The sequence below is a fragment of the Schistocerca cancellata genome, chromosome 10 (genome assembly GCF_023864275.1).
Source record: "Schistocerca cancellata isolate TAMUIC-IGC-003103 chromosome 10, iqSchCanc2.1, whole genome shotgun sequence".
In the NCBI taxonomy this organism is placed as follows: domain Eukaryota; kingdom Metazoa; phylum Arthropoda; class Insecta; order Orthoptera; family Acrididae; genus Schistocerca; species Schistocerca cancellata.
This window is the reverse complement of record NC_064635.1, coordinates 170453537-170477766: the sequence shown is the minus strand read 5'-3', so window position 1 is coordinate 170477766 and position 24230 is coordinate 170453537. Positions and strand designations below refer to the sequence as shown.

General features: G+C 41.1%; 1 protein-coding gene across 2 annotated transcripts in view; it reads left to right on the top strand.

Annotated features, from left to right (window-relative positions):
• The window catches only part of LOC126106719 (uncharacterized), a 150120-nt gene that overhangs the window by 67918 nt on the left and 57972 nt on the right, over positions 1-24230 (top strand). For both annotated transcript variants that reach the window (XM_049913099.1, XM_049913100.1), the window contains one exon: positions 6486-6535. In XM_049913099.1, the coding sequence (XP_049769056.1) occupies positions 6486-6535 (50 nt within the window). The remainder of the gene's footprint in view (positions 1-6485; positions 6536-24230) is intronic.

Below are 24230 nucleotides of genomic sequence, written 5' to 3'. Positions count from 1 at the left end.
GTTTGTTGCAATATGCTTGGGACAACAGTACATTTTCAGGCAGACAAACTTTCGAAATTACAGTAGTTACAATTTTCAACAACAGATGGCGCTGCGGTCTGGGAAACTCTATAGTACGATATTTTCCACATATCCACCATGCGTAGCAATAATATGGCGTAGTCTCTGAATGAAATTACCCGAAACCTTTGACAACGTGTCTGGTGGAATGGCTTCACATGCAGATGAGATGTACTGCTTCAGCTGTTCAATTGTTTCTGGATTCTGGCGGTACACCTGGTCTTTCAAGTGTCCCCACAGAAAGAAGTCACAGGGGTTCATGTCTGGCGAATAGGGAGGCCAATCCACGCCGCCTCCTGTATGTTTCGGATAGACCAAAGCAATCACACGATCATCGAAATATTCATTCAGGAAATTAAAGACGTCGGCCGTGCGATGTGGCCGGGCACCATCTTGCATAAACCACGAGGTGTTCGCAGTGTCGTCTAAGGCAGTTTGTACCGCCACAAATTCACGAAGAATATCCAGATAGCGTGATGCAGTAATCATTTCGGATCTGAAAAATGGGCCAATGATTCCTTTGGAAGAAATGGCGGCCCAGACCAGTACTTTTTGAGGATGCAGGGATGATGGGACTGCAACATGGGGCTTTTCGGTTCCCCATATGCGCCAGTTCTGTTTATTGACGAAGCCGTCCAGGTAAAAATAAGCTTCGTCAGTAAACCAAATGCTGCCCACATGCATATCGCCGTCATCAATCCTGTGCACTATATCGTTAGCGAATGTCTCTCGTGCAGCAATGGTAGCGGCGCTGAGGGGTTGCCGCGTTTGAATTTTGTATGGATAGAGGTGTAAACTCTGGCGCATGAGACGATACGTGGACATTGGCGTCATTTGGACCGCAGCTGCAACACGGCGAACGGAAACCCGAGGCCGCTGTTGGATCACCTGCTGCACTAGCTGCGCGTTGCCCTCTGTGGTTGCCGTACGCGGTCGCCCTACCTTTCCAGCACGTTCACCCGTCACGTTCCCAGTCCGTTGAAATTTTTCAAACAGATCCTTGATTGTATCGCTTTTCGGTCCTTTGGTTACATTAAACCTCCGTTGAAACCTTCGTCTTGTTGCAACAACACTGTGTTCTAGGCGGTGGAATTCCAACACCAGAAAAATCCTCTGTTCTTAGGAATAAACCATGATGTCTACAGCACACTTGCACGTTGTGAACAGCACACGCTTACAGCAGAAAGACGACGTACAGAATGGCGCACCCACAGACTGCGTTGTCTTCTATATGTTTCACATCGCTTGCAGCGCCATCTGTTGTTGAAAATTGTAACTACTGTAATTTAAAAGTTTGTCCGCCTGAAAATGTACTGTTGTCCCAAGCATATTGCAACAAACGGTGTATTTCTATCGCTGCTCGTTTAGTTTTTATTGCCGTTTCAAATACACTCCTGGAAATGGAAAAAAGAACACATTGACACCAGTGTGTCAGACCCACCATACTTGCTCCGGACACTGCGAGAGGGCTGTACAAGCAATGATCACACGCACGGCACAGCGGACACACCAGGAACCGCGGTGTTGGCCGTCGAATGGCGCTAGCTGCGCAGCATTTGTGCACCGCCGCCGTCAGTGTCAGCCAGTTTGCCGTGGCATACGGAGCTCCATCGCAGTCTTTAACACTGGTAGCATGCCGCGACAGTGTGGACGTGAACCGTATGTGCAGTTGACGGACTTTGAGCGAGGGCGTATAGTGGGCATGTGGGAGGCCGGGTGGACGTACCGCCGAATTGCTCAACACGTGGGGCGTGAGGTCTCCACAGTACATCGATGTTGTCGCCAGTGGTCGGCGGAAGGTGCACGTGCCCGTCGACCTGGGACCGGACCGCAGCGACGCACGGATGCACGCCAAGACCGTAGGATCCTACGCAGTGCCGTAGGGGACCGCACCGCCACTTCCCAGCAAATTAGGGACACTGTTGCTCCTGGGGTATCGGTGAGGACCATTCGCAACCGTCTCCATGAAGCTGGGCTACGGTCCCGCACACCGTTAGGCCGTCTTCCGCTCACGCCCCAACATCGTGCAGCCCGCCTCCAGTAGTGTCGCGACAGGCGTGAATGGAGGGACGAATGGAGACGTGTCGTCTTCAGCGATGAGAGTCGCTTCTGCCTTGGTGCCAATGATGGTCGTATGCGTGTTTGGCGCCGTGCAGGTGAGCGCCACAATCAGGACTGCATACGACCGAGGCACACAGGGCCAACACCCGGCATCATGGTGTGGGGAGCGATCTCCTACACTGGCCGTACACCACTGGTGATCGTCGAGGGGACACTGAATAGTGCACGGTACATCCAAACCGTCATCGAACCCATCGTTCTACCATTCCTAGACCGGCAAGGGAACTTGCTGTTCCAACAGGACAATGCACGTCCGCATGTATCCCGTGCCACCCAACGTGCTCTAGAAGGTGTAAGTCAACTACCCTGGCCAGCAAGATCTCCGGATCTGTCCCCCATTGAGCATGTTTGGGACTGGATGAAGCGTCGTCTCACGCTGTCTGCACGTCCAGCACGAACGCTGGTCCAACTGAGGCACCAGGTGGAAATGGCATGGCAAGCCTTTCCACAGGACTACATCCAGCATCTCTACGATCGTCTCCATGGGAGAATAGCAGCCTGCATTGCTGCAAAAGGTGGATATACACTGTACTAGTGCCGACATTGTGCATGCTCTGTTGCCTGTGTCTATGTGCCTGTGGTTCTGTCAGTGTGATCATGTGATGTATCTGACCCCAGGAATGTGTCAATAAAGTTTCCCCTTCCTGGGACAATGAATTCACGGTGTTCTTATTTCAATTTCCAGGAGTGTATACCGGTCATTTTTGAAACACCCTGTATCTCCATGAATCACCCTGTATATACCGAAAGGAACACTGTAATGTCCCATGTCAACTAAATTGCTTAATGCATTTTAAATAATATGGGACAATTAGACCTTAAGAACACCTGAGGATGTAAGTGCATGGTACCAGTCTCTGAGCAAGTGAGCAAGTGCAATAAAACAGCTAATGTGGCAAATTGGACTCTCAGACAGTTTTAACCAGCATTTCAACATCTCAATATGTTTTAATTTGTTTGATTGTTCCTTTCATTATGCATAATTATTTTAGCTGTAGATACCCTAATTATAGGAGTGTTTGCTTACTTTTGTTGCCAAAAATGATCAGTTTCTTTATTGAATCTTTTATTTTATTTTTCACTTTCATTATCCCTTTGGAATTCCACTCAGTTGTTGCAACATGATCTACCTGAAATTCTTTAATCATGTTATTGGTTGATCATGTTTTTAGGTAATTTTATGAATTTTGTTAGCACTATTTTCATGTGAAAATTTTCTCACAGATGTATGAGTCTTTTATAGTTATATACATTTATGTGCAAACAGAATCATTGCAAATAATTTTTCCGAATACATTTTCTTAACCAGTCTGTGCATTAAAATCTCCTAATAAAATGTTTACATGGTACTTTATCTAACTTTGTACCAGTGTTCCCAGAACTACTGTAATTTCTCTGAGTTATTTTTTTGGCATTATTGGTTGATGCATATGCATTAATTAATGTGTACCTCTTATTCCCATACTGAACTGTGAGAAGAGAGAATCTTCCTGAAGGTAGTGAAAAATTTAGCACTGAATCTGTTAATGATGAATGTAGTACCTAGTGAGGTTTTTACTGGTTTCTCTTTGCACATACTATAATTATCTGAATCTGGTGTTTCTTCATGTGTAAATCTGGTTTGTTGTAATGATGATATTTTACTTTGTAGTGAATTGAGCATATTTGCCAGTTCTTTGGGGTTATTACCTTTTATCAGTGCTAGAATAATTAGAGACTACTGTATAAATGGCACTCTCTGCAGATCAGTGTTGATCTTACAAGGAGACAGTACAAGTTGCTCAAGATTTGATGATTTTCAAGAACTGATGAGTGCAAAACATTTCAAAAACCGTAACAGAGTCATCAGTAGCTGAGAGTATAGTGTAAAAGTCTTGTAATAGCAAAGTTGGTGGTACGAATTTGATTTTTGCAACCTTTTTTAAAAAAAAATTATTTCAAACATACACACAAAATTCTAGCTTTCGCAACCAACGGTTGCCTCATCAGGAAGGAGAGGGAAAGACGAAAGGATTTAAACCCAAATCCTTTCATCTTTCCCTCTCCTTCCCTCTTTCCTGACGAGGCAACCATTGGTTGCGAAAGCTAGAATTTTGTGTGTATGTTTGTGTTTGTTTGTGTGTCTATCGACCTGCCAGCGCTTTTGTTTGGTAAGTCTCATCATCTTTCTTTTTAGATATATTTTTCCCATGTGGAATGTTTCCCTCTATTATATTCATATCATTATTTTTTTTATCAAATGGATATATTAATTACCACACAAGCAAATACAGAATTATGATTTTTGTGAATAATATACATTTATTTTTCGTTACCAACCATAAGAAAGTAATGAAAATTTGATAAAGAAATGCAAAATGTGTTACTGTTAAAAGAAAAGTATGTAAAGCAGTATGTTTATTTCCACTGTGTACATTAGGAGTTGAGATATATGTAACTTTAATTGTTGTAGGTTCTTCTGTGGTGCTATGCTACATACAGAGAGAATAAAGTTCTTGATTGTAACAAATATTCTTGAATGCTGATACACTTACTTAAGTCTCTGACACACAGTAATGTTAAGTAGTGTCATGCTAGGTTGACTTATTGCTCTCACTGCAGTCTTTTGTACTAATGTTGATAAGTCTGTCAATGCACTAAACCTCAGGGTGAAACGCTGAGCGTGGTTGCTTAAAAAGATGACCAATCAGTGTTGCATGCAGTTAGATCACATTAGCTCTGGTGGCAAGTATGCTTGGCGCCACCCAATGGAGAACAGCAAGTGACGAACAGTGAGCTCGCCCTGATGGCATGTTTGAAAGTGCTCTCTCTCTTGCATAGCTGAGAGCAGCTCATGGTACACCAGGTGTGGTCAATGAAGATGCCATCGATACTGCAGCAACTGTATAATTCTCAGTACAAAGGCTCTTGAACATGGAGTGCTGGCCATCACAGTGGCCCTTAATGCTAGGAAAAAGCATGTTTCATTGTCCGGTGGTATGGTTTCTGTTGTGTTGGTAGAAGAGCCAACACCGTGTTACTAGTGGAGGCCGGAATGCACGCATTTTAGCTCATGCAGGCTGGAGTGAGGAGGGAAGAACTACACTGACGTGAGGTCTGGAACATGACAAGGAATTAGAATTCAGAAAGCAGACATAATTAGTTTGATACTTAACTTTAATCCATTAATGATGAACGTCGCTCTTGACAGTACTTGAGTCACAATATTATCTGTTCAGAAGACATAGTAACTGAATATGGCACCTTGCTAGGTTGTAGCAAATGACATAGCTGAAGGCTATGCTAAACTGTTGTCTAGGCAAATGAGAGCGTATGAAGTCAGTGAACCATCGCTAGCAAAGTCGGCTGTACAACTGGGGCGAGTGCTAGGAAGTCTCTCTAGACTAGACCTGCCGTGTGGTAGTGCTCGGTCTGCAATCACTGATAGTGGCGACACGCGGGTCCGACGTGTACTAATGGACCGCGGCCGATTTAAAGGCTACCACGTAGCAAGTGTGGTGTCTGGCGGTGACACCACAGTTTCAAAACATAGAGTTGTCATTGTTATCTTTGTAATCAATATTCTAGAGAATTTATCGTTTCACAGTTGATAATTTTTGGCTGACTTTTTCATTAGGAGGCACATCCAGCTGCACTGTGAACACAAACTGTAAATGACTCTGGCATCGTGCTACACTTTCAGCATTTGCTGAACGTGCTTTTTAATACTTAGGAGGTATTAAAGCCATTGTTACTCATTGCTAAAGAAATTATTAACACAGAGAGCACATTTATATTGTTTGCTGCCTACTAGAAGGTTGGTCTTACAACTACAATGGTTCATTGATATGATGATTGCCTTTCTCAGACATTTGATATGCAGCTATTTGGGGACCAACAGTTTAATATGTACAGTGATGCAGTGCATTGCAGCTTGCTGTTTTGCAGATTAACCAGCATTGTCAGAGGTGTGTTTGTGGGGGGGGGAGTGGATCCTGGATCTGACCTATATCCTATATTCACCCACTGTACCATTGGTACTTTAGTTCAGCATGTAATCACCAAGCTTCTGAGACAACTTCATTCCGTAATTGGCCTGTAAACATGACATTAATAATTGTCTTACATGTTCATACTATTTCTGTTCATTAATTGATGTGCAGTTGCCACCCTCCATACCTGATCAATATTTCTCAATCTTCTATCTGGGGACATGCGTGATGGCAAAATGGTAACTCCACACAGGTGTTGTTGTGATTATTGTTATTATTATTGTTATTATTATTATTTATTATTATTACAGATGTTCTCCATCCTTCTTTCAGGAGCTCAAGGATGAAGCTAAGTTGACACATAATCACAGTGCAGCAGAAAGGTATTGTACAGTTTTTTTTGTATCATAAATTTTTGATTTTGTGCACTGTGTTTGCAGCTTAACATTATAAACAGCGCAGCTGAAAATATGGCAATACGCACGTATGCACACGATTTGATGAATGCTGTTGATCAGTATCTGTGATTTCCACGTGCTTTTCTGCTGCGACACTCTCACTCAGCCATAGGCTCCTGTTCAACCAACAGCAAGCATTCCTGCAATTGACTAATGTCTACATTTATTTTTCTTTCCGTTTGAACCCCAGTTGTACAAAATTTATGATATGGCAACATTTTCCAGCTTCAATATAATTAATATTTCTTTTCCGCAAAGTTGGGGAGAAGGCACACTTTAAAATAGCTCACACCAAGCTTTGATAAAATTGTTCATCTCTTGAGACAAGAGAAAACGTAAGTAAACTTGGACTGCACTAAGTCGTTACCCTCTAATCACCTTGCCTGATGAATAAAGTTTTGCAGTATGGAAAAGTCATGTCTTGATATGGGCAGCTCACATACTTCCTGTCCACCTGGCAAACAGTGGACACTCACTGACGAATACATTCATCACTACATAATAAGAAATGAATGTTTGCCCACCCGTGAAAAAGTATCATTTTGCATACACTTTTTATAACATTGACGTTTCTCATGAGGGATCAAGTGTGCTCACATTTCTTTTAAACTGTCCTCAATTGTTAATCTCTGCAACACGACACACTTATTTGAAAGGCAAAGAAAAAAAAAAGTAGAATGTGTGTATCGGTTGGTGGGTTTGGGGTATAAAGAGACCAAACAACTATCCTCCAGCATGACTGTGAGTGTTTAGAAGTGACTTTATTGTTTGTGAAGCACAAGCTGTTGACATGTGCAGAAATAGGCATATCCCAACACCTACATCTACATCTACATCTACATCTACATACATACTTCACAATCCACCATATGGTGTGTGGCAGAGGTTACCTCGTACCACAACTAGCATCTTCTTTCCCTGTTCCACTCCCAAACAGAACGAGGGAAAAATGACTGCCTATATGCCCCTGTACAAGCCCTAATCTCTCTTATCTTATCTTTGTGGTCTTTCTGCGAAATTTAAGTTGACGGCAGTAAAATTGTACTGCAGTCAGCCTCAAATAAATGCTGGTTCTCTAAATTTGCTCAGTAGCGATTCACGGAAAGAACGCCTCCTTTCCTCTAGAGACTCCCACCCGAGTTCCTGAAGCATTTCCGTAACACTCGCGTGATGATCAAACCTACCAGTAACAAATCTAGCAGCCCGCCTCTGAATTGCTTCTATGTCCTCCCTCAATCTGACCTGATAGGGATCCCAAACGCTCGAGTAGTACTCAAGAATAGGTCGTATTAGTGTTGTATAAGCGGTCTCCTTTACAGATGAACCACATCTTCCCAAAATTCTACCAATGAACCCAAGACGACTATCCGCCTTCCCCACAACTGCCATTACATGCTTGTCCCACTTCATATAGCTCTGCAAGGTTATGCCCAAATATTTAATCGACGTGACTGTGTCAAGCGCTACACTACTAATGGAATATTCAAACATTACAGGATTCTTTTTCCTATTCATCTGCATTAATTTACATTTATCTATATTTAGAGTTAGCAGACATTCTTTACACCAATCAGAAATCCTGTCCAAGTCATCTTGTATCCTCCTACAGTCACTCAACAACGACACCTTCCCGTACACCACGGCATCATCAGTAAACAGGCACACATTGCTATCCGCCCTATCCAAAAGATCATTTATGTAGATAGAAAACAACAGCGGACCTACCACACTTCCCTGGGCCACTCCAGATGATACCCTCACCTCCAATGAACACTCACCATCGAGGACAACGTACTGGGTTCTATTACTTAAGAAGTCTTTGAGCCACTCACATACTTGGGAACCAATCCCATATGCTTGTACCTTAGTTAGGAGTCTGCAGTGGGGCACCGAGTCAAACGCTTTCTGGAAGTCAAGGAATATGGCATCTGTCTGATACCCTTCATCCATGGTTCGCAAGATATCTTGTGAAAAAAGGGCGAGTTGCATTTCACAGGAGCGATACTTTCTAAAGCCGTGGTGATGCATGGACAGCAACTTCTCTGTCTCAAGGAAATTCATTATATTCGATCTGAGAATATGTTTGAGAATCCTGCAACAAACCGATGTTAAGGATATTGGTATGTAATTTTGAGGATCCGTCCTTCTACCCTTCTTATATACAGGCATGACCTGCGCTTTTTTCCAGTTGCTCGGGACTTTGCGTTGGGCAAGAGATTCGCGATAAATGCAAGCTAAGTAAGGAGCCTGCTATTCTTCAGCCATAACTGCTACTTGCAACACTTACAGTTGTAACACTTACAGTGCTGACATTGTCACATGAAAATGTTTTTTAAATTTTGAAAAAAAAATCAGTAATGAGGTAATTGGTCTATGCATAGCTCTGTTTAAAAGAATGGCTAAATAAATTTGCAGGGGCCACCATTTAGATCTTCTGTCACGCCCTGCACCTAAACTTCATGAAAGTTAAAGTCCCATTGAAAGTTAAAGTAGTCTAGCAGACATTTGTAGCCCAGAATTTATCAACTACACAACAGTACCATATGGTACCTCAGGCAGGTCAGCCTTCTTCCACATCTCAATGTAAAAGTCCTTAATTGCTCCCTTGAGAGCACCACTCAAAAAGTGCCCATCTTCACTCGATTCCAGCACTGTACTGCCACTAGCTAATTCTCATTGGCTGAAGGCCACATTCACCAAAAATACATTATTCTTGTGTTCTGTAGGCGTGACTGAACTTGACCACTTTCAGTTCTAAAATAATAAATTGTAACAATTTTTAATAAAGAGAATGTCACAAATATTTGGCCACAATCAGACCATTTAAAATAAGTACAAATAATAGTTCATTCATAAATGACTGAGGCATCAAGGGATCACCAACGTAGTATTGGAGGGCAGTGTGGAAGGTAAAAATCATAGAGGGAGACCAAGAGATGAATACACTAAACAGATACAGAAGGATGTAGGTTGCAGTAGGCACTGCGAGATGAAGAAGCTTGCACAGGATAGAGTAGCATGGAGAGCTGCATCAAGCCAGTCTTAGGACTGAAGACCACAACAACAACAACAAATGAACAAGCCAGAATTCTTGCACATGTGTGTTCACATTAAATAACAGTAAAATATCAATTAAACAATTCCTTAGGCCATCTTAACAGAAGCATCTTCTGGCACTATTTTCAGTTATGGTGTCAGCGAATACATGCAAGTGATCACTTTTAAGTTACAGTGGTTTTTGTATCAACTATAATCAACATTTAAATTAAGTTACTGGCAAGAGTAGTAAAATACTTATTAAATAACTACACAAATATGACAAAACATTTGCCATTCATGCTGCATTCAATTGCTGTGCTATTGTGCAGAACACAATGTTCTGACAGACGTTTTCATAATGAAAAAGATATAAAAACATAATACATCAATAAATAAAATACGTACAGATGCTAAGCTTTCAGGGATCATAGCTAAAGTGCTATGCTACGATCTGAGACACTGTTGAAATCACACAAATCATTTTAAAAATGGTTAGTTTTGAGTTTCATTGTGTAGATATTTGGTAACTATAAATTATTCACTTTTGTAGGTTTTAAGATATGTTATTGTTTCATTGGGTGTGCTTCACTTTTCTGAGACTGCATATGTACTCAGCTGTGCCTGACTATGGAACTGTGATTTATTATTGAATTTCTGTGAGTTGTAAGTAGCCATATTTCTGACTGCCTTAAACACCACGGCTACTGGTACATCTCCTGCACTCCGGCAATACGAGCAATCACTGTCCAAATTTTCCATATCTGAGCACTCACTGACTGCCTTTTTACCTGAGCTCACCTGGAGCAGCTGAGTGGCCTCCTCACACTGCTGACTTGCACTCAGCCAAATAAGCTTACTCACATCTCCTCAGTGCCAACCCTAGACATATGACTAGTGCATCTGAATGTGTAACATTACAGTGGGGATGGATGTTAACCAGTAGCTCAACATGCAGTAGCAGATGTTAAACACACCAACAGTACATGAAGCATTGTGATATGGGCCATGGTTCAGAATAATAAGTTATATACAGTAAGTAAGAAAATTTGTGAGTAGCCGAGTATAATGACCCACATACCTGAACCCCCCAGGGCTCAGCACTCTTTGGTGAGCTCATGCTTGGCTACCATGGGGGCCCAGCCTTTGCAGCATCTTTTCCCTTCTGTGTTGCATGTCTGTCCTCATGCTGCTCATTTTCCCCTCATGTGGGGAACACGTCTGGGATATTTCTGGGAATGTGTGCTGAATTTTCAGTAGCCTGACATCAGAACAGTCCCTCTTCTTTCTTCATTCTTCATTCTCCATCTCCTATCTACATCCATATCTACATCATACTCCACAAGCTACGTAATGGTGTGTGTGGGATGGTACTTTGGCACCACTATCTAATCCCTCCAACCCCGTTCCACTCACGAATACTGCATGTGAAGAATGATTGCTGGTAAGCCTCTGTATTGGCTCTAATGTCTTGAATTTTCTCCTTGTGGTCAATATGCGAGATGTATTTGGGGGAGGGGGGAGGGGGGGAGGGAAGTAATTTGTTGTCTGACTCCTCCTGAAAAGTGCTGTCCCAAAATTTCTATAGTAAATCAATCCATGATGCACAATGCCTCTCTTTTAACATCTGCCAGTGGAGTTTGTTTAGCTCTCTCGCCAGCCAAACAATCCCATGATGAAACGCACCTCTCTTCGTTTGATCTTCTCTATCTCCTCTACCAGTCCAATCTGATAGGAATCACGGATAGATGAACAGTATTCAAGAATCGGGCAAACAAGTGCCTTATAAGCCACTTTTTTCGTGGATGAGTTACATTTCCTTAAGATTCTTCTGATGAAGTGAGGCTGGTCTCTGTTTTTACCGCTATCTGTTTTTATGTGGTAATTCCACTTAAGATCGCTCTGGACAGTTACGCACGGATATTTTATGGCAGACACTGTCTCCAGCTGTTTGTCATCAATAATTTAGCTGTACAGTAGTTGATTTTTTCCTATGTATGCGCAATATGTTATATTTATTTATCTTCAGGATCAACTGCCAGAGCCTGCACAATTCATCAGTTCTCTGCAGGTCATTTTGAAAATTGTTATTATCTTGTGGCATTGCTACTTTGCTATAGACAACTGCGTCATCTGCGAATAGCCTTAAAAAGCAACCGACACTTTCTACTAGATCATTTGTATATTTGGTAAACAGCAATGGTCCTTTCGTACTTCCCTGTGGTACTCCAGATATTACCTATATATCTGTCGATTTTGTTCCATTAAGAGCGACATGTTAAGTTCTATCTGCAAGAAAGTCTTGAATCCAATCGCATGTCTGCTCTGATACTCCCTAAGCTCGTATTTTTTTCATTAAACGGCAATGTGGGACGGTGTCAAATGCCTTACTGAAATCAAGGAACATGGTATCAGCCTGAGCGCCATTGTCGACTGCGCTGTGGATCTCATGGAGGAACAGAGCAAGCTGAGTTTCGCAGGATCTCTGTTTGTGGAATCCATGTTGATTTTTGTACAGAAGATGTTCGTTTTCCAAAAACGTCATAATTATTGAGCATAAAACATGTTCCATAATTTTACAACAGATTGATGTCAACAATATAGATCTGTCATTGGGTGGATCTGTCTTACAGCATTTATTAAAAACAAAACTTTTTTCCAATCGTTAGGTACCTTTCCCTGCTCAAGCAATCTACGATAAATCACCGTTAGAAGGGGAGCAAGTTCTTTGACATAATCTTTATAGAATCTTATAGGTATCTCATTTGGTCCTGACACCATTCCACTACTAAGCAATTGTAGCTGCTTTTCAATTCTGCAATTGGTTATCTCAGTATCTGCCATCTGCCATTTCAACGTTCGTACAATGATTGAAAGGAGGGACAGTGTTACGATCTTCCGCAGTGAAACAACTTCGGAAGACTGAATCCAGTATTTTGGCCTTCTTTGTGTTACCTTCCATTTTGGTGCCAGTGTGGTCGCTGAGAGAATCAATAGATGATTTTGACCCACTTACTGATTTCACATATGACCAAAATCTCGTAGGGTTTTTACTCAGGTCAGTTGACAACATCTTACGAAAAATCATTGAACGCTTCTCTCATTGCTCTCCTTAGGCTCATTTTTGCTTCATTCAGCTTTTGTTTGTCAGCTAGGTTTTTACTCCTCTTGAATCTGAAATGAAATGCTCTTTGTTTACGTAGCACCTTTCTAACACGGCTATTAAAACCCATGGTGGATGTTTCCCATCGCTTAAAGCCTCACTCGTAACATACTTGTTTAGGACATATTGAACAATGCCTTTGAATTTTTTCCATTTGTTCTTCACATCTTCGTCCTCATCACCAAACATTTGATGCTAACTGCTGAGATATTCTGAAATTTGTATCCTGTCACCCTTGCTGAACAAATATAGGGTGAGGCAGGAGGAAAGGTACATGCTTTGAGGGGTGATAATGTTAGTGATTCTGAACAAAAGCTGTGTGGACGTATGCCTATTCCAAATGGTTTCCGAGATAGAACACATTTAATATCACTCTTGTACGTTTTTCTTGTATAACTCGAAAACCGCACCCTCCAGGAAAAAGTGTCTCAGAACAAAATTAAACTATTTTAAATTTACTATAAGAAAATGTCCTATTCATTTTTTTCTCAATAACAAATGGTTTCTGCGAAGAGAGTGCGAGAATGTTGAAAAACTCACTCAATGCGCATGCGCTGTAGCTTACGTAGATTTTGTAGGACAATTTGAGGTAGCAACTTGAGACGAACAGGGCACTTGTGCTCTACCAAGTCGGGAAACTTTTTAAGAGACAGTCTCGATTCCTTCGGATCTGATCACGTAAACATAGAAAAGATGTGGAATGATTTCAAAGAGATAGTATCAACGGCAATTGAGAGATATATACCACATAAATTAATAAGTGATGGTACTGACCCCCATGGTTCACAGAACGGGTCAGATTGCTGTTGCAGAAGCAACAATAAAAGCATGCCAAATTTAAAACAACGCAAAATCACCAAGATTGGCAAAGTTGTTTTAAATTTGGTACTGATCCCCCATGGTTCACAGAACGGGTCAGATCGCTATTACAGAAGCAACAAAAAAAAAGGCATGCCAAATTTAAAACAACGCAAAATCCCCAAGATTGGCAATGTTTTGCAGAAGTTTGAAATATAGCGTGTGCTTCAATGTGAGATACTTTTAATAATTTCCACAACAAAGCTCTGCCTCAGAATCTGGCAGAAAACCCGAAGATATTCTGATCATATATAAAGCACACCAGTGGCAAGACGCAATCAATACCTTCACTGCGCGATAACAGTGATGAATTCACTGATAATAGTGACACTAGAGCAGAGTTATTGAACACGGTTTTCTGAAACTCCTTCACCAAAGAAGACACAGTAAATATTCCCGAATTCCAATCAAGAACAACTACCAAGATGAGGAACATAGAAGTAGATATCCTCAGTGTAGTAAAGCAGCTTAAATTTCTTAATAAGGGTAAGGCTTCTGGTCCAGATTGTATGCCAGTCAGGTTCCTTTCAGAGTATGCTGATGCAATAGGTCCATATTTAGCAATTATATACAACCACTCGCCACAGAAAGTTCCATACCTAAAGACTGGAAAATTGCTCAAGTCACACCAATACCGAACCAGGGAAATAAGAGTGACCACCGAATTGCAGGCTCATATCGCTAACATCTATTTGCAGCAGGGTTTTGGAACATATACTGTGTTCGAACATTATGAATTAGCTCGAAGAAAATGATTTATTGATACCTAGTCAGAATGGATTCAGGAAACATTGTTCTTGTGAAACACAAGTAGCTCTGTATATTCATGAAGTAATGAGTGCTATCCGCAGGGGGTGTAAAATTGATTCCATATTTTTAGATTTCCAGAAGGCCTTTGACACCGTTCCTCACCAGCACCTTCTAACCAAACTGTGTGCCTATGGAATGTCACCTCAGCTGTGTCAGAAAGGTCACAGTCCGTAGTAATAGGCATAAAGTCATCAAGTAAAACAGAAGTAGTATCCGGCATTCCCCAAGGAAGTGTTATAGGCCCTCTGTTGTTCCTGATCTACATTAACAACACAGGAGACAATGTGAGTAGCCCTCTTAGATTATTTGCAGATGATGCTGTCATTTACCATCTTGTAAAGTCTCCAGATGACCAAAACAAATTGCAAAATGATTTAGATACAGGGTGTCTACAACCCGGGACAACCAGGAGATCCGGGAAAAACCCGGGATTTTTTTCATCCGGGAGAAAACCGGGAAAAACCCGGGATATTTTTAGAATTCCGGGAATTTTTAATTCTTTTAGTTTTCAGTTAAATTTTTGTAATTTTGACTAGTAAGAACCGACATACTAACAAAGGATATTACTGTATCCCACTACTGCGGAATAATACGTCAACAATAAAACATAAACGAGAGAAAAAAACGAAAATAACTTAAATTGCAAAGGAAATGCGCCATATACAACGACGACACAAGTGCTCATGCAAGCGTCTGCCGATTGAAAATGTGTCAAAGGCTTTAGGAAGACTATGTAGTGCTTCATAACAACAAATTGCCTCCAATGAGCGTGAAGTCGCAATTGTTTACATTCGATTTGTTTTCGCAGTTAACGCGCGGGCTCATGCGCATGCGCAGTAGAGTCACGTTTGAGTAGTAGATTCTCCCGCTTCTGTCAACTGGAATGTGGCTGTTGGGTGTGCAAGCAGTCGCAGCAAGCAGCTAGATACTTCCGGGAAAAGGGGGCACCTAATTCATATTCTTGAGGGGAAAAAAACTTATTTCACAAAGCACCTAGCGTCCAGCGCACATTTGCCTATCAATTAGTCATATGATTTTGAAACGCTTCTCTGTTGGTATTTGAACACATTTTAAGTTGATTTCTGAATGAATCATAAGCTGACTTTTGAATGCATGCATAGTGTACGTGATGTCTCTGTCAGGAGAATCCTCGTCGCATCTAGAAATAAACTTTCCACAGACAAAAGGGAACGGGGCTATACGAGCTGAGTGGAGTAAAGCCGAATGGATGAATGGCAATCGCTGTCTGATTATGTGGCTGATTTGGTGTGGGAATGATCAGCGTTGTTATAATTACTAGCGAAATCCATAGATTCATACTATCAGAATGGAAATAAACGACTGACAGGAATAACAGGTGAGAAAGATTATGTATTATCTTCTCGGTGTGTCCAAGAAAATGAAGTTGTGACAGAAAATGTTTGGCCAGATCGCTACACTAGTAAGGACCAGTAGTACAGTCCCCGGCTACCAGCCGCTTAAGTTCTATTATGGAAGTGACGCGGAAAACGTGTTGTATGAACACGTAACAACGCCTAACCGGAGAATAATTGCGGGAGAACTAAACCAGTGATTCTGGCAGGGTTAGTGAAGTTAATCGGCGAACAAATTTTGACAGTGGCAGCATTAGCTACAGAATTGGTAATGACAGGATTGTTTGTTAGAACGAGGACGGAGAAGAAACGAGGACATCACACAAATTATGGAAGAATAAGACGATTCCAAATTTATATAAAAATTTCATAATACTAGTTTTCGATGTCATGCTAGAGAAGCTGGTGCATATGAATGAAACGTGAAACTATTTCCTAACATAAAGCTTTTTGCTTGTAGTAGGCCTAATAGGCATTTGATATTGATACTTATTGGATTATATTCTGTCGTGTTATAAAAATGACCATTTGTGCCAAAACAGTCTCGTTTATTTGGTGTGTTATAAAATTGCTGCCATATTAGAAAGGCCTATTTTGTTTTATCAAGCAGGCAGTGACAAAATAGACGTAATCAGATCGAGAAACCACACCAGTCTTGGGTATTATTTGTATTAACAGCTTTTTCAGTATTAGATAACTGCATTTCGATTTTCCATGTAGCAAAACGTTTGACGAACTTTGATGAGGTAAAAGATTCTTTCACAGAAAGGAAAACATGCCATGTAAAGCTGTAGCAAGATTAGAGAGGAAAAAATGCTAGGCGCTAAGGTTTGAAGAAATGTGTAATTTCTTGCTTATCTCTTGTCAGTACTGGATTTATATATCCTATATTTAATTTTATGACACACAAAACAGCAAGTTTAACTAATGGGCAATAAAGAGTTAAGATTTTCCGAAGAGTTCTTGTTCTCTCGATTACAAATAATCCCATCCGCTATTAATTGCGAGATTTTTTTTTTAAGAGAGGCAGGCTGCCAAACCGGCCGACTGGGAGCAGGAGAGGCACCACAGGACATTTCAATTTCCACTCTCCTGAATATAGTTTGGACGTGCAGTAGAAAAATGCTTTATGAAGAGGCATGGAACTGCACTTGGGCATACTTAAGACCAAATAATATGTCTTACATTTCCTCGAATACATACATTTTATGTTTCAGACTTTTCAGAAAGATGTGCGCTACAAGATGAACATATTTTGAAAATTTGATTTTTTTTAGTATTGACCCGGTTCGCAAATGTCGTAGATCCGGGGCTGATGCGCAGAGTCGTGATGACTGGGTGTTGTGCGATGTCCCTAGGTTAGTTAGGTTTAAGTAGTTCTAAGTTCTAGGGGACTGATGACCATAGATGTTAAGTCCCATAGTGCTCAGAGCCGTTTGAACCATTTGATGCGCAGAACAATCTGAGCTATAGTGGGTAGTCTCCACGTGACCCGTGTTTACGTTCAGTGATTTTGCTGTTTCCCCTTCGTTTACTCTCACGTCAAATGAAAACAAAACGGATATTCGTGGCCGGGAGCTATCAACGGAATTAAAACACATTCACATAATTACTAAAGGCTGAAATATGTCATTAGTTTCAGATTTTATTTTATTTCCACCTTTATGACAGTCAAGCATTAATTGCCTTGCGGAACAATGAAGTTATTTTTGTCTGTTTGCTAAAGAAATTTGACTTTTGCTAATCTTTTCCACAGAGGCAGTCAATGTATCTGAAACGAAATGTTTAATTCCACAGTACTGGGTAGTTTCAACTGTTCGCTGCATTTCAAGTGCACGTTTTCATTTTCTAGCACGTATGGCATTAAGCCATAATAAAGAACCAAACATGATATAATACAGTACTGGTGCTCCAAGAAAATTTACATCCTGAAAACCACACTTAAAAGCTTAATATCAGGCCGGAGTCTACGGTACTTCATTGGGGATCTGGACATATGAGTGTGCCTTTAAGTATGCACTTTAAATGTGCACATTTTAATATGGTTCACGAAATTCCAATGCTCTTGCAGTATCATCTTTCATTGATGATCTTTTACACGTACGTACATACGGGCTACCTACGTCATGATGTCTACCCAAGCGCGGTGTCGCCTGTTACCTGAGCTCTCCGGCAACTGCTGAAACGAACCTATTTGTAACAGGTCGCGGGAAAATATTACGATTGGTGGTTTGAAAAGTGTTACTTTCGAAGTAAATATCCTTTTACGTAAGATGAACTATGTACAAGAATGGACCGTGAATTTATTAAATCACAAAGCGTTTGACTCTTATTTAAAAATCAGGTGTCAGATGATGAGCCATTTAGAAGCATTTCGAACCCTCGAACCCTGAAGATCAGACATTTATGTCATTACTAAAAATTTTACAGGCACATTTGTATGATATCTCTTAAAGTGTAACACGCGCAAAAAAGATCAACAGTATATGCGGAAGCTTAGCTTCTCTTGCAGCTTGAGACCAATATTTTATGTGAAAGCTTTTCTTTTCTTGTAACAACACTATGTATATTAATTTAAACTATTAACTTTCCCTGTTTGCTGCGCTACTTAACACAGATGTTGCTATTGGCTGACTACATCACGTGTCCTATGCTCTGAATATCCTCTGTCATCGGCTGGCGAGATCACGTGACATGAGTTACGAATGGCTTACAAAAGCGCATCGAAATCTTGGTTTCAATGGTTCGGAAAGTAACATGCGGTGTTTGGTGGATTTTCTAATTTCTAAAGTGCCGGGAAATTGTACGCCCGCATACAAAACCACAACCTTTCAAAGGAGTGATAGGGGAAAATATACTGTCATCTGGGAGAAAGTGTGTTTTTAACTGGGAAATCTGGGAAAAATCCGGGATTTTTTTTCCTTGTCCACGTAGACACCCTAAGATAAGATATCTGTGTGGTGCGAAAATTGGAAATTGACCCTGAATAAAGAAAAGTGTGAAGTTATTCACATGAGTACTAAAAGAAATCTGCTAAATTTCGATTATGCGACATGTCACACAAATCTGAAAGCTGTAAATTCGACTAAATACTTAAGGATTACAATTACAAATAACCTAAATTGGAACGATCACATAGATAATGCTGTGGGTAGAGCATATCAAAGACTGCGATTCGTTGGCAGAATACTTAAAGTTGCAACAGATCTACTAAAGAGACTACTTACACTACACTTGTCCACCCTATTCTGGAGTATTGCTATGCGGTGAGAGATCCACGTCAGGTGGGACTGACGGATGATGTTGAAAAAGTTCAGGGAAGGGTGACTTGTTTTGTATTGTCGCGGAACAGGGGAGATGGTACCACAGACATGATACGTGGAGTGACAGTCATTAAAACCAAGGTGTTTTCTCCTCCAATTGTGAAAACATTATGTTGGCACTCACCTACATAGAGAGAAATGATCATCACGGTAAAATAAGAGAAATCAGAGCTTGCACAGAAAAATTTAAGTGCTCGTTTTTCCCGCATGCCATTTGAGAGTGGAACGATACAGACAGCTTGACAGTAGTTCATTGAACACTCTGATATTCACAATTAAGTGCCTGGCAGAGTCATGGGTGACTGGAATTCGGTAGTAGGAAAAGAGAGAGAAGGAAACGTAGTAGGTGAATGTGGATTGGGGGTAAGAAATGAAAGAGGAAGCCACCTGGTAGAATTTTGCGCAGAGCATAACTTAATCATAGCTAACACTTGGTTCAAGAATCATGAAAGAAGGTTGTATACATGGAAGAACCCTGGAGATACTAAAAGGTATCAGATAGATTATATAATGGTAAGACATAGATTTCGGAACCAGGTTTTAAATTGTAAGATATTTCCAGGGGCAGATGTGGACTCTGACCACAATCTATTGGTTATGAACTGTAGATTAAAACTGAAGAAACTGCAAAAATGTGGGAATTTAAAAAGGCTGAAGGCTAATTACAATTTGTATAGAAACCAAATGGCAGTTATAAGAGTTGAGGGGCATGAAAGGGAAGCAGTGGTTGGGAAGGGAGTGAGGCAGGGTTGTAGCCTCTCCCCGATGTTATTCAATCTGTATATTGAGCAAGCAGTGAAGGAAACGAAAGAAAAATTCGGTGTAGGTATTAAAATCCATGGAGAAGAAATAAAAACTTTGAGGTTCGCCGATAACATTGTAATTCTGTCAGAGACAGCAAAGGACTTGGAAGAGCAGTTGAACAGAATGGATGGTGTCTTGAAGGGAGGATATAAGATGAACATCAACAAAAGCAAAACGAGGATCATGGAATGTAGTCGAATTAAGTCGGGTGATGTTGAGGGTATTAGATTAGGAAATGAGACACTTAAAGTAGTAAAGGAGTATTGCTATTTGGGGAGCAAAATAACTGATGATGGTCGAAGTAGATAGGATATAAAAGGTAGACTTGCAATGGGAAGGAAAGCGTTTCTGAAGAAGAGAAATTTGTTAACATCGAGTATTGATTTAAGTGTTAGGAAGTCGTTTCTGAAAATATTTGTATGGAGTGTAGCCATGTATGGAAGTGAAACATGGACAATAAATAGTTTAGACAAGAAGAGAATAGAAGCTTTTGAAATGTGGTGCTACAGAAGAATGCTGAAGATTAGATGGGTAGATCACATAACTAATGAGGAGGTGTTGAATAGGATTGGGGAGAAGAGAAGTTTATGGCACAACTTGACTAGAGGAAGGGATCGGTTGGTAGGACATGTTCTGAGGCATCAAGGGATCACCAATTTAGTATTGGAGGGCAGCATGGAGGGTAAAAATCGTAGAGGCAGACCAAGAGATGAATACACCAAGCAGATTAAGAAGGATGTAGGTTGCAGTAGGTACTGGGAGATGAAGAAGCTTGCACAGGATAGAGTAGCATGGAGAGCTGCATCAAACCAGTCTCAGGACTGAAGACCACAACAACAACATCAGAGTAATCATGTAGATGTAGATGTAGAACAAAGAAGAATTGTGGCTACTCCTGGAATTGCAGTGTCCCCTTGTTTTCTACCTGCATGTTACAAAATTGTGTCCTTGTGACTGATTTGACCTCTCACATTTTCTTACAGTTCACTTTGACCTTCCCCCTGAGAATGGCATTTCATCTCATGGGAGAGTCATGCTTCTTGTCTGGGATGACTTTCATAGTCAAACCATCTCGCTGAACACCTGGCCACTGCAAGCTGTTGCAGTCCACATTTTCCATCCTTGCTCCACCTTTTCTCTTTGTACTGTCTGCATCTGTCCATGATTTGGTGTCCTCCAGCTAATTGGTCAACTCCTTCACCCCTTCCTGCTGCTTGGTGAGTTTAATGTACACCATCCCCTCAGCGGCTCTTCCAGAACCTGTCCAAAAAATGTCCTCTTGGCTGACTGTCCCAATCAGTTCAACCTCATCTGCCTTAATGCTGGAGCACCCGTGTTTCTTTCAGACTCGATGCAAATATGTTTCCATTTCTACCTGTCATTCTGCTCTGCCCAGCTTGCTTGTTGTCTCGAGTGGTCTGTTGTCTCTGACATGTACTCAAGCAACCATTTCCTGTGTGCTATCCATTTGCTGACTCCTACCCCACCTATATGTAAACCCAATTGGCAGCTTTCTAAGACTGAATGGAGGCTGTACTCCTCCCTGGCCATCTTCACCAAACAGGATTTCCCCATTTGTGATGACCAGGTAGAATATCTTTTAAACATTATTCTTACAACCACAGAATGTTCCATTCCTTGCACTTCATCTTTACCGTGCCGTGCCCCTGTCCCTTTGTTGTCTAAGGCATGCCACAACGTAATTTGCATGCGGAGACTTGCTCTCCACATTTTTAATCTCCATCCTACAATTGTGGACTGTTCGTTATAAACAGGTGCATGCACAGTGTCGTCACATTCTTCAGGACAGTAAAAAAGCTTGCTGGATTTCATTTACTAGTTCTTTTAACAGTTCAACTCCCTCTTCCGTCATGTGGGCCTACCTACTCCTACTGTGGCTCTTTGAGTCCAAGGTCCATTCCTCAATTTCCATGCTGACTAGCAGATGATGTCATTGTAGACTGAATTGCTGTCTCCAACATCTTAGGCTGCTGTTCTGTGGAGATTTCGAGCTCTACCCACTATCACTCTGCCTTCTTCCATTGGAAATGAATGGAGGAGGCTCGGGTGATACCCTTCTCCTCTCAGTGGGAGTATGTATGTAGTGTTGGCAGAAGAGCCAACACTGTGTTGCAAGAGGAGGCTGAAATGCACGCGTCATCTCACGCAGGTGGCACTAGGTCTGAAACAGGATATATAATGAATGCTATAAAGAAAAGTATGTAGCTGCTGGAATACTTAACTTTAATCCATCATTTGTATACAGCATTCTTGATGATACAAGTGAGACTCTCTCTAGAAATGGTTAATGGCGCCTTGCTAGGTCGTAGCCATGGACTTAGCTGAAGGTTATTCTAACTGTCTCTCGGCAAATGAGAGAAAGGCTTCGTCAGTGTAGTCGCTAGCAAAGTCGTCCGTACAACTGGGGCGAGTGCTAGTACGTCTCTCAAGACCTGCCGTGTGGTGGCGCTCGGTCTGCGATCACTGACCGTGGCGACACGCGGGTCCGACATGTACTAATGGACCGCGGCCGATTTAAAGCTACCACCTAGCAAGTGTGGTGTCTGGCGGTGACACCACAATGTATGTCTGATCGCAGTATTGGTTACTGGGCCTCATAGTGTAATGTTAAAGATAAAAACAGTTGTAACTTACGTGAAGTATTGGATTCCAAGAGCCCAGAATTTTAATTTTCTGTCTCACTGTCTCACTTACATTAGGATTATGTAGCATAAGTCGGTGAAGTGGCAAAATGTTTGTCGTGCTCGTTGTATACAGGCTTTGAGGTGAGGCAAGAGTTTGTTTGGTTTTTACGCAGAATTATCTCCTGATACTTCCTAAAGTCACACACTCTATGATGGGAGAACATGCAATATTCCATTCTTTCACATTAACTAGTCATGCACATTGGTACTCTGGCATGCGAACAGATGACAATAATAATAGTATCAGTAACAAACTGACAATGAGTGAAGTTCTTTGCATTACAAAAGAATGTTGATAATAATAGTATCAGTAACAAACTGACAATGAATGAGGTTTTTTGCATTACAAAAGAATGTTGAGAATTAAAGATAAAAATAGGCTGATGTTCAGCTGGCACAATACAAAGGTTTTTGTAACATTTAGTTACTGAATTCTGGTGTGGCTGTTTCCAGAGAAGAAAAATGAAGTGATACACATTGGTAATCCAGTGAGATCTGAACCAGCAACTACCCTTGCGTAGCATCATGGGATGAGAATGATGCCATGGAGCAAACATGACACTGGTTTAGCTCTGCTATTGCTCTGGAGATAATCAGTGCAGACAGTTCACAACATGAAATACCAAACCACGTGAAATTTAAGTGTGGAATTACCTTCCTAGGGTTGAAAAATTGAACTTACAATGTCGATCACTTACAATGTCGATCTCATATGTATGCAATGACTATTCAGATTACTTCATCAGTATGAAAACAGACTGTTATGAGGATTTAGCATAATTGATTTGCACGGATCTCAAAAATGAGTGAGTGAACAGTCATGAGGTGCCAGACATCATCAGCAATATTGCCAACTCTCATCTGTACTATCAATATGAAGATCTTCATGGATTGCCCACAATGTCCTCACTGCTATCCACAGCCTACTTCAGCCAGCCTTCGATAGAGCTGCGCTTCGAGACATCGATCTAAGGGACAACTTCCAACTGATATAAGGTTACACCACTAAAACGTACAAATGAGTTGCAGTCTTATCCAGATCGGCTTGTGGCGAAAGCATATTTTAACAAAACTAAAAATGTGTGCATAACAACCTTGTGGAAAATGTCAGCAAATAGTAAGCTACTATGCACTGTTTACCTCAGATGGACTGTATCTAGTTCCAATCAAGTGTCCTGCACAACTGGAATATTGGCAATACTGCCAAAATGTAGAGATGTTATGGATAATAGACTGAAATATAGATGCCACATAGTAATAAATCAAATTGTAGATTCACAGGAAAAATGGAACATGTGACTACGGAAGTAGAAACAAAACAGCTTAATGTGCATTTGTGCACTTTCATATGTTTTTCATCTCTAGATCTACCGTAAGCAACACATACTTGCAAGCTTGTTCATAGATTCTGTGGTTTGTCCCATCTTGCTTGATACTGAGATGATGAACAAAACACAGATTCATGTCACTAACGGTTACTTCGGATCTGTTCAAGAGATTTTCTCCTGTTTTGTTGGTGATCTAAAGAGGTTCCTGCGACATAGATGA